The 10,213-nt window shown below is 50.3% G+C and overlaps 2 protein-coding genes across 3 annotated transcripts; one reads left to right on the top strand and one right to left on the bottom strand.

The window, feature by feature from the left end:
* The first annotated feature begins 98 nt into the window (after positions 1–98).
* SNRPB (small nuclear ribonucleoprotein polypeptides B and B1) lies at positions 99–2,780 on the top strand. Its single transcript, XM_074888177.1, has 7 exons — positions 99–249; positions 398–549; positions 1,034–1,145; positions 1,389–1,541; positions 1,947–2,085; positions 2,247–2,372; positions 2,597–2,780. The coding sequence occupies exons 1-7, from the start codon at positions 247–249 to the stop codon at positions 2,632–2,634; spliced, it is 723 nt and encodes a 240-aa protein (XP_074744278.1). The 5' UTR covers positions 99–246; the 3' UTR covers positions 2,635–2,780.
* An 836-nt stretch (positions 2,781–3,616) lies between these two features.
* On the bottom strand, positions 3,617–10,169 carry DDX27 (DEAD-box helicase 27). 2 transcript variants are annotated; one of them, XM_074888703.1, is made up of 21 exons: positions 10,037–10,169; positions 9,759–9,895; positions 9,596–9,655; positions 9,118–9,271; positions 8,704–8,750; positions 8,473–8,559; positions 7,592–7,697; positions 7,336–7,509; positions 6,865–7,015; positions 6,615–6,714; positions 6,365–6,506; positions 6,132–6,285; positions 5,937–6,018; positions 5,684–5,861; positions 5,438–5,544; positions 5,176–5,281; positions 4,978–5,072; positions 4,750–4,876; positions 4,406–4,490; positions 4,125–4,199; positions 3,617–3,835 (listed from the first exon to the last, which is right to left on the bottom strand). In XM_074888703.1, exons 1-21 carry the CDS (start codon positions 10,128–10,130, stop codon positions 3,820–3,822), a joined length of 2,277 nt encoding a protein of 758 aa, XP_074744804.1. In that variant the 5' UTR covers positions 10,131–10,169; the 3' UTR covers positions 3,617–3,819. The 2 variants fall into 2 exon arrangements, with proteins under 2 accessions (XP_074744804.1, XP_074744803.1); XM_074888702.1 differs by having other exon boundaries at positions 9,759–9,893; positions 10,029–10,165.
* Between the last annotated feature and the right edge of the window lie 44 nt (positions 10,170–10,213).

Below are 10,213 nucleotides of genomic sequence, written 5' to 3'. Positions count from 1 at the left end.
AGCACCGCCCCCGCCCCGCCCCGCCCCGCCCCGCCCTGCCCCGCCGGGGCTGGTCCCGCCCCCGGAAACACGTCATTCACGCGCCGGAAGGGGCGGGGGCGAGGCGCTGGCGGGGCAGTCGCGTGCACGCGCGCGGGCGGAAGTCGCGGCTGCCGTGCGTAGGAGCTTCCGGCGGAGCGGGCGGCGCCTGGGAGCGGGGGACGGCGGCGGCGGCGGCGGCAGGAGCGATCGCGGGGATCTGCAGCCATGGTGAGCCCGGCGGGCCCGCGCGGGGAGGGGAGGGGAGGGGAGGGGAGGGGAGGGGAGGGGAGGGGGCGGTGCCCCGCGGTGCCCCGCGGTGCCCCGCGGTGCCCCGCGGTGCCCCGCGGTGCCCCGGTATAACGGCGGTCTCTTGCAGACGGTGGGGAAGAGCAGCAAGATGCTGCAGCACATCGACTACCGCATGCGGTGCATCCTGCAGGACGGCCGCGTCTTCATCGGCACCTTCAAGGCCTTCGACAAGCACATGAACCTCATCCTCTGCGACTGCGACGAGTTCCGCAAGATCAAGTGAGCGGCGTGGGGGACGGCGGGAGCGCCGGGACGTGCCCCCCAGCGCTGGCCCCGCCGCCCCGCTGCGGCGGGAGCCCCGGGGCAGGCTGAGCGGAGAGCCGGCGCAGCCGCTGGGCAGCGCGTGCTGCCGGCTTCTGCAGGAATAGGCGTGGTTTTAGTCTCGTTTGTTAAACTGCCAAACTACCAATGTTCAAGGGGCGCTTGGTTTGAGTTCTTTCCTAATAACCGAAATACACCTTTACGTGATGCCGACATAGTCACTGTAACAGTTAAGCGTTATGGGGAAAACATGGAGATAATACGCATCTTGTATTTAGACTTCTCTATGTGCCTGGTTTGAGGCATATAAAAATGTTTTTTTTTCCGGTAGGTTCTCCTCTCTGGAGTAGCCTAGTCATGTATTCTATTGCAAATTCAAAAAGCAGCATTGATTTCTTTTTCTCCCCTCTGTCTTGCAATGTTTTGTTTCTCTTCTCACTAGACCTAAAAATTCAAAACAGCCAGAGCGGGAAGAGAAACGAGTCCTTGGTCTTGTGTTGCTGCGAGGAGAAAACCTGGTGTCCATGACAGTTGAAGGACCACCTCCAAAAGATGTAAGGAGAATGAGCGCGGAACTAAGGAGAAGGGGAAGGGACATCTGATAAATTTGCCTCCTACGGTATTGTCCTGGACTTCCAGATGCTGTTGTGACTAGGTCCAACGAATTTCACTGCAGGAAGTTCTAATCTCTTTGTGGGCTTGGACATTAATTGGACAAAGGAGAGCTGTGGGCATTCCTAGGATCTGAGGACTTTTGTTTTGACAAATCTTTCTTTTTGGGGGGGGTCTGTTTTCAGACTGGAATTGCCCGTGTACCTCTTGCTGGAGCTGCTGGAGGACCTGGAGTTGGGAGAGCAGCAGGGAGGGGAGTACCTGCTGGTGCGCCCATGCCGCAGGCGCCAGCGGGATTAGCTGGCCCTGTCAGAGGAGTGGGAGGACCATCCCAACAGGTGAGATGCTGTGACCCATTAAAGAAGAGTTGTCTGGTATATTCTGGGGTAGCTTTTAATTCTTGGTACCAGTGTGATGCAAGAAATTGGTGGACTGGAAGGACTGTGATCTTAGTTGCGGTTACTAGGGAATTTGAGCCTGGTGAGGCTTTTTTGGCACTAGATCCCCCTAGGGAACTCTGTCTTACATGATGGAAAAAGGCATGAAAAGTGCAGCTTCTTGTCCAGAATTCAAGTGGTATCCACTGAATTGTATTACAGGTTTGTAGTGTTACTCAGTACATTAAGAGAAGGCCGTCATAGCTCTTTGAAGGGATAAGAACTTAAATCTCGCTAATTTTTTAGTTATTAATGTAAAACAGATAACGTGATGTTTCTCTGTGACCCCATGTGTTTTGTTTACAGGTGATGACGCCTCAGGGCCGTGGGACGGTCGCAGCGGCTGCAGCAGCAGCCACCGCCAGCATAGCGGGAGCCCCAACTCAGTACACGCCGGGGCGGGGGGGTCCTCCCCCGCCCATGAGCAGAGGGGCACCTCCTCCAGGTAGGAACCTCTGCGGAGGGGGCAGCGGGGAGCTCCTCTCACAAGGTTGTGAGTTGGTGAGGTCTGAGGAAGAGCTGGTGTTACAGAGGATCGTTCCGATGTCCCACTAGCGCCTCGACTCTCCAGCTGGATTTACACGCTTGTTCTTTCTCTGGCTTAAGGAATGATGGGACCCCCTCCAGGCATGCGACCACCGATGGGCCCCCCCATGGGAATGCCCCCTGGCCGAGGTGCTCCAATGGGAATGCCCCCACCAGGCATGAGACCACCCCCCCCAGGAATGAGAGGTGAGCAGAGGTTTTCTTAAATGCCTGGAAGAAGCCGTAACGTACACATACTGTCGGAAGGGTGACACGTTTCAGTGCCTCCCTAGCTCTGCTAATTGTCAGTGAATGCCTCAGTGCCAAAACCAGGGTCCTAAGGGCACTTGGAGCACAGGGAAAACGTCTCTCTGGTGTTTAGCCTTGCTGCTTCTTCCTCTTCAATATTCAACTCTTTCCTTTATTCCCAGGACCCCCTCCACCCGGTATGCGCCCACCAAGGCCATAAGATACTCTATAATGTACCTTTGAACCGTGAGAAGACTGATGAAAGGAATATACTGAGCAGTACCACCTGTCAGAACCTTGCTATGCCTATTTTATATTTACTGCTTGTGAAGTGTGCCCTTTTTAATAAAGTTGGAAAACCCAGTACTTTTGAGTCACGGCTGTCCTGGCCTATTTCAGGAGTGCAAGCTTTTGTCTTTCACTACTGCACTTCGGTCACCCCAGAAGAGCAGGTTTGAAGCAAAAAGCTCAATTTGTATTGACAGCTCAGAAGTAAACAGTTGGTCTGGGCCACTTAGATCTCTATTTGGTCTGGGTTCCTTATAGGAATTGAAGCATATCAATGAAATTTAGCAAGGCTGATGATGAGAAAAAAAAAATTTGGCGGGATGGTGGAGGTGGTAAAAATTCGAAGAAAGAGTTTAATGTTTTGATGAAATTAAGTATGGGTTACTGATCAGACTTCTCCCTGCTTCAGTCACAGTGGAAGAGGTACAGTGGTGCCTGTATTAGGAACAGGCATCTCTGATGCTCCGCATTGAGCTGCAGCTTATGAGCCTGCAGCGTGGTTACAGATGGGGCTGCGCTACTTCTAGTGAAAAACCAGCCATAGTGCCTTTCCCTCTGGCCTCAGCTTACGGCTGCTCTTTGCCCTTAGGAGGAGGCTCTCTGCCCACCCCCCACCTTTCTTCAGGTACTGGCCTCCTGGAGACTTGTTTTAATTCCCGTGACTGTCACCTCTGAAGCCATTTTTGTGACAGGTAGTCTGAAAAACTTGTTTTCCCTATTTTAGAAATAGCCTCTGAACCACAGAAATCCTTTTCAGCCACATTCATTAATTGAGATCACAGCAGTGTATGAACAAAGCAGGAAGTGTTTGCCAGTTTTTGCCCTAGAGACACAGGAACTCCCTGATAGAAAGATGTAACATATCCCAGCTCTCAGTTGTTCTAGCTAGTCTATAAAACAGAGCAAACTTCTGAGAAAAAAAAAAAAATCAATCCTTTATTGCATGGGCTGCTAAAGAGATTTTCACATAGTCTTCAGCCAGGTATTAACAAACATCTCAAAGCTATTCCAGAACTTGAAGAAAAACTTCGATGAAGTTCTCTCCTCCCAGTACAAAGAAATCCAGGCCCTGGGGCAAGCGTGTCTGAAATTACCCATCTGGTAATTACCAGCAGTTTCACTTTCTCTTGTACCTGAAAGAGAAGGCATTTGAGAGTTGGGATGGTGGAGTGTTACTTCAGTGATAGGTAAGGAACAGCACTGAGCATTTTCTAGGCAATGCTCTCCCAAGCAGAAGCCCAGGAATGTGCTATTAAAGGCAGTATCGTCGGTTGCCTGTAGTGTCAGAACTGCACTAGGAGGGTAAGCTACTGCAGAACTAACTCACCTTTTAGTAAGGACCTTTAAACAATCACAAGAGGAGGAAAGAGAAAGCAGGAACATAAAAAAAGTCATGGAATAAGAAGGTAAAGGGATCTATACCTGGACTTGGATTTGAAGTTTCCTCCTTTCCTATGCTGGGCCATACCCAAACGTTTTCGATCTTCAAAGGATGGGCTTTTTAAGAGAGAGGTGGGGGGAAAGGTAAGATAAAAACCACTGAATTACATCAATACCACAGGTGCTTCTTGCAAGAATCCCTTCTCTGCTCTGCCCACCTTTCCTCCCAATATCAGTCAAAATATCCCTGGGAAAGTCCAGAGATGCAGAAAAAAATCCCACCTGCTAAAGTCTGGACTAATGTACTACTGTGAAGACATTACCCGGCACGGTACTGCTTCAGAGCCTTCCTGCTTGTGTTGGTAAGCTCTTCGTCAAACACAGACGATTTTTTCTTCCGCTTGGGGCCTAACACAGAGACAACAGTCAGAACATCAGCAGTAAAGAGAAGGCCACATCATCTTGTTTACTAGAGCCCAGCAGCCTTGACCACAAGCTAGCCTAACCATCAGGAAAAGCAGTGACTCCTCTCTGCAAACACACAACCTGGCCAGCACCGGTGGCCATTTCTTCAAAGATCAGTGCCTCCCTCTACACAAATTAGTTTAGTTTGCCGATTTCTAACAAAGTGAGTGATGTAAGTCAGCTGTAAAACAAAAGTCTCCACCTGCTGGCACTGCTGCTGGTTCCTCTTCTGGCAAGACTCTGGCTCGCTTCGCTCGGCGATTCCTCTTTGCCAGCCGCTCAGCATACATTTGAGATTTCAGGATTTCAAACTGTGACCTCTCCTCTGGCTGAAAGGTGTTAAAATGCAAGTTTACAGCGATGCAAGGTTTTGCTAAGGGAAAACTAGGATAGTCCACCTAGGGTCCCACTTGTCCATAAATATACTCACTGTCATTTGAACTTTTTTCTGTCTGTCCTGCATAAATTTCTTCCTTTTCTTTTTGCCTCGTAATGCTAGGTCAAACTCCTGCAGGGCTTTAGCCACTGGAGAGATAAAGAAAAACATAGAATAAAGAACCTCTTAAAGTACAGAGCAGGGTCCAGTTGCAGCTATGGAATTTAACATGGCAGCAGTGTCATGACTCACATTTCTCTTTCTTCCTCTCCTCACGGGTCTGGAACCAGCTCCGCTCCAAACCCTCACCCAGAGTTTCTTGTTTTCCTGTCTCCAGCTTCTTTTTTGCCCTATTGATCTGAGATAGTAAGAAGTGAGCTCATGGGGGCTAAAAAAAAAATCTCTTCCCTTTCTAAAGTAGGCAGGTTAATACATCAGGGTAGCCTTATGCACTGTATCTACTCCAGATCCTAAGAAAACTAAGGTTAAAAAAAATTCCTAAAAAAACGCTTACCTGGGCCTCTGATTGCTGCATCTCACGTTCCTCACGCTCCAAGCACAAAACTGCATACACATCTTTCTCTAGATTCTCAATCTTCTCTCGAAATTTTAGTATGACATCTGAAAACGATACAGCATGAACATCAGAAGCAGCTCAGGTAAAGTCCATCTTGGTTTTCAGCACCTCTTTTAGTGTCCCTCTGTACCATGATATTCCCTGTGCACTGCTCTCCTGCTTTTACCTCGGTGAAGTGCATACCTTGGGGGAGAATTCTGGCTTTCACTGCTGTTTTGGCGGTCTTCACAATATCCTTCAGCATCTTGCGCTCTTCCTCACCCACAAGTGAAACGGAACGACCAGCCCTGCCCGCTCTTGCCGTCCGACCCACTCGATGGACGTAGTGTTTTGTGGTGTTTGGCATGGTAAAATTGATTACCTACCACAGAAACAGTGTTAGTAGCAAAACAACATTAAGGGACTTACTAAAAAGCTCAGCACTGCACATACTCACTGTTTTAACACCTTCAATATCAAGTCCGCGTGCAGCCACGTCTGTAGCTACCAGAATATCAATTTGCTCGTCCTTAAAGCACCTGTGCAGAGACAGCAAATGCGTTAGCAATGAATACAGCAATCCACTTCTGTCCCAAAACTTCCAACTCCTAACGTCTTTTCTGCCTGTGATCGCCAACTCAGCCGGCCATACCTGAGTGCTTCCAGCCGCTGTGCCTGTGAGAGGTTCCCATGCAGCTCCCCAACGCGCAGACCCATCAGCCCGAGCAGGATGTGCATACGGTGAGCTTGCTTCTTGGTCTGGGTGAAAAGCATCACGTGATCTGGGAAGGTTCGTGTCAGTAGAGCTGAAAGAAAGTCCAGTCCTCTCAGGAGCCTGCTTCATAGTCACCTACCGATTCCAGCTTTTCTTTGCCCATCACTAACCCGATACAATGGCCTCACGGTCCCCCTCTCGGTTGGGTCTGATCCGGATAAATTCCTGCCGCAGGAAAGGGGCAACATCCGTGTTACTGTTCACAAAAATTCGGACAGGATTTTTCAGGGAAACAGAAGCCAAATCTTTCACCTACCAAAACAGGTTAAGAAAAAAAACTCCACATCATTTCTGGTAAAAGACTAAACAAACTTCTATTCAACTTTTTGCCTCAATATGCTTCTCCACAGCCTGTCTTACCTCCTCTGTCATTGTGGCAGAGAAGAGCATTGTCTGACGGTGGTTGGAGCACAACCTGATTATTTCCTTCATCTGTTCCTCAAAGTATTCATCCAGCATCCTACACAGGAGAAAAACAGCGAGGTAAGGCAGCTTCATCTAGTTCTAGCTAAGAAACATAAGGCAGGGCAACAAAGACTGCCCTATAGCCTGGGAAAAGGAAAGCAGAAAACTACCATCTCATTTTCCACTGCTGTTCTGCTTAGCCTACCTGTCCGCTTCATCCAGAATCAGCACCTCAACACTGCTCAGGTGGAAAGAAGGGCAGTTGTGGAGATGATCAATCAGTCGTCCAGGAGTGGCGATAAGAACGTCTGGCCCAGAGCGTAGAGCTGCTTCCTGAGTCTTCACATCGAGGCCACCTGAAGGAGAGTGAACGGGGACTGCTGACTCCCTGAGCAGGTTGCAGCAGAGTACACAGATGCAAATGGCCTGAGGAATGGGAAACAACTCAGATTAATTCTACATTCACAATTAGAAGAGACCCCACGTTTTCCTTCTCAAAAAACAACAAACAAAAAGTACGGCACAGTATCGGAAAGGGCATTTTAACCCACAGCACAGCTATGAGCAGCATGCCTGCGATAACCATGCAGCCTCCAGTTTTATAGCACAGAATTCCCAGTTCTGTATTGCAGATTACAGCGAGCTGTACAGTTCACATAAGCAACTTAATACTCACCTACAGCAAGGCAAGTTGTGACGCTGCTGAACTGCGCCAGCTGTTTTGTGACAGAGTGCACCTGAATACCCAGTTCTCGTGTTGGCACTAGAACCAACACCCGTGTTATTGGAGCCTGACGAGGTTTGTAAATCAGGCGCTCAAGGACAGGCAAGATGAAGGCAGCTGTTTTACCTAAAGAACAATATTAAGAATAATTACCAATTATTGTGAATAGATAATTCTCATGTTTCCTGTGCCCTGCTCAATTCCCTACCTGTCCCAGTGGCAGCGCAGGCACAAATATCCTTCCCCAGAAGACCCACTGGGATACAAGCCTTCTGAATTGGGGTTGGTTGCTTGAAGCCAAGAGCTGTGATTGCCTACAAAGGAGATATAGAGCAATTAACCTGTCTCTGGTGAGGCCACAACTGCGGTACCGTGTCCAGTGCTGGGCTCATCAGTGCAAGAGAGACATGGACAGAGTCCAGCAAGAGCCACAAAGATTCGGAAGGGACTGGAGCACCCCACATATGAGGAAAGGCTGACAGAGCTGGGACTGTTCAGCCTGGAGAAGAGAAGGCTCGGGGAGGGAACTTGTCAATGTATACAAATACCTGGATGGAGGGTGAAAAGAGGACGGAGCCAGGCTCTTTTCAGCGGTGCTCAGTGACAGGACCAGGGGCAATGTCCCACCAGGGACAAAGTGGAACACAGGAGGCTCCCTCTGAACACCGGGAAACACTTTTTCACTGTGAAGGTGACTGAGCACTGGCACAGGTTGCCCAGAGAGGCTGCAGAGTCTCCATCCTTGGAGATATTCAAAATCTGTCTGGACGTGCCCCTGGGCAACCGGCTCTAGGTGGCCCTGCCTGAGCAGGGGGGTCGGACAAGATGACCTCTGGAGGTCCCTTCCAACCTCACCCATTCTGTGATTCTGTAACAAGTCTCACTCAAGATAGTGTTGACACATTGCAAATCAAAGAATGGTTTCCATTATGTGGGAATAATAGCTCCTAAAGGACTACCACACTAGCTCCCACATAATTTCCTTTTCAGAAAGGCTGCAAAGAGAAGAGGAATTTGACAGTTCTGATTGCTGGAGGGGAGGTGGTACAACATTCTTCAGAGTAACATATGTAATAACTAGGTAAATACCTTTAGCAAAGGTCGTGAAAGATTCATGTCTTGGAATGACAGGTTATCGTCATATTGAGAGGCATCTTCAAAAAAGCTCTCTGCTTCCTAGAAATAGCAAGAACAACAAAACTGGAACATGTTATCAAAGGGCTCTGGGCTATTTTTTGAGCTACAGTTCATTAACCAAAGTTAAATTTCTTCAGAAGAAATGCTGGAGAATGATCTAGTGTCATTCTGTCCAAAACTTACCATTTCTCCCTTTTTTGATCTCCTCCGTTCCTTCACTTTGACTGTATCTGCAGAGAAACGTGACAGGAATTAGCAAGCACACCTAAACTCCTAACAAGATATGGTGACTACCTTCATCTCATACTTTTTGCCCTGAATGTGCTATTGAGGGAGAAGCCTCAGAAACAAGTACAGGCATGCAATGGAGTAAAATGCCAAGCAAATATCCTTCCTCAGGGACGAGTTCAATTAAAGTACTATGGCTACCATTCAAAGTATGACTGACCAAAATTGGAAGGAATGTCTCAGAAGGCAGACAACAAAAACCAAGAGGTTCTTGCTCACTCCCAGCAATGTTTCACTACAGACTCCTCCAGTGAGTCAACAGCCTGTCAGACTCTTGCTCCTGCCCACCTCTCTATGTACTGCTAATACCTGCTTCTGTGAAGATGGCTTCATCATCCAATGAATACTGAGACTCCACATCTTCTTCGTCCCTACTGACATCCTCACACTCCCTCTTTTTGGTCTGATTATCCTCAGTCTCCGCATCTTCACCTCTCCCTTTTGCTTGTTTAGCTTCTCTTTCCTGGAAAAAGATTTTTTTAAAGTTTTAAGAATAAGGGATAGAAAAGAAACTTCAATCCTTTGTAAGCTTTCGTTTGTTGTGATTATGTGCCCCTTCACAGATCCACGGTTTGGCATAACCTTAAGCACGGCCAATTCTGCATCCTCATCTGTTCAGCAACACATTGGGGTGGCTGCAAACCCAGCGAGGTGATGCGCTGCAGCCTGAGCCCCGCGCCTCAGGATGCTTTCAGAGTCTGTACCTCGGGAGGGAATGTAGAAGGCCAAAAGCCAAAAGGCCAAACCTACGCCGGTCTTTTCAGTAAAGAGAGAGAAAGGCCCTGACCTGGAGCTTCCTCTTCTGTCTCACTTTCTGGATCTTCTCATCCAGCGTCGTAGCTGCTCTCTAGGCACGAAATCGCAGAAGAGGAGCTGTCAGAGGAGCCCGGGGGAACGCAGGGCGCTGTGGCCGCTGGCCCTGCAGCCCCACTCCCGGCCCCAGGCCTCACCTTGCCGCGGAGCTGGCGCAGAGCCGCCGCCCAGGCACCTTCCCCGCCGGCCTCCGCCTCGCCGAAGACGAAGGTGGCACTGAAGTCCCCGCCCGTGGGGCCCCGCCGCCTGGGGCCCAGCGCCCGGCGCGGCTCCTGCGGGAACATCAACCAACAGCGACCGCGGGACGGTCAAGTCGGACCACACCGACTGCGGCCCCACGCGGCCTGGGCCGGCCGTCGGCCCACTCACCCGCCCTCCCCCCGGCCGCAGGCCCTGCCCGACCCCACCTCCTCATCCTCATCCTCGGAGTCCCCAGACTCCGGGTCCTCGGGCCCCGCGTCCCCCTCCGCGATGGTGCCCACCAGGCCCAGGCTCTGCAGCGTGGCCATGGCCGCCGCGCGCGCCCCCGCGGCCGCGCATGCGCGGACCCGGACCCGGGAGCGCTTGTGGGTGGGGCGACGGCTGGCCCCGC

Source organism: Strix uralensis, chromosome 18 (assembly GCF_047716275.1).
Source record: "Strix uralensis isolate ZFMK-TIS-50842 chromosome 18, bStrUra1, whole genome shotgun sequence".
NCBI lineage: Eukaryota > Metazoa > Chordata > Aves > Strigiformes > Strigidae > Strix > Strix uralensis.
The sequence above is the reverse complement of the archived record's forward strand: the minus strand, read 5'-3'. Positions and strand labels throughout refer to the sequence as shown.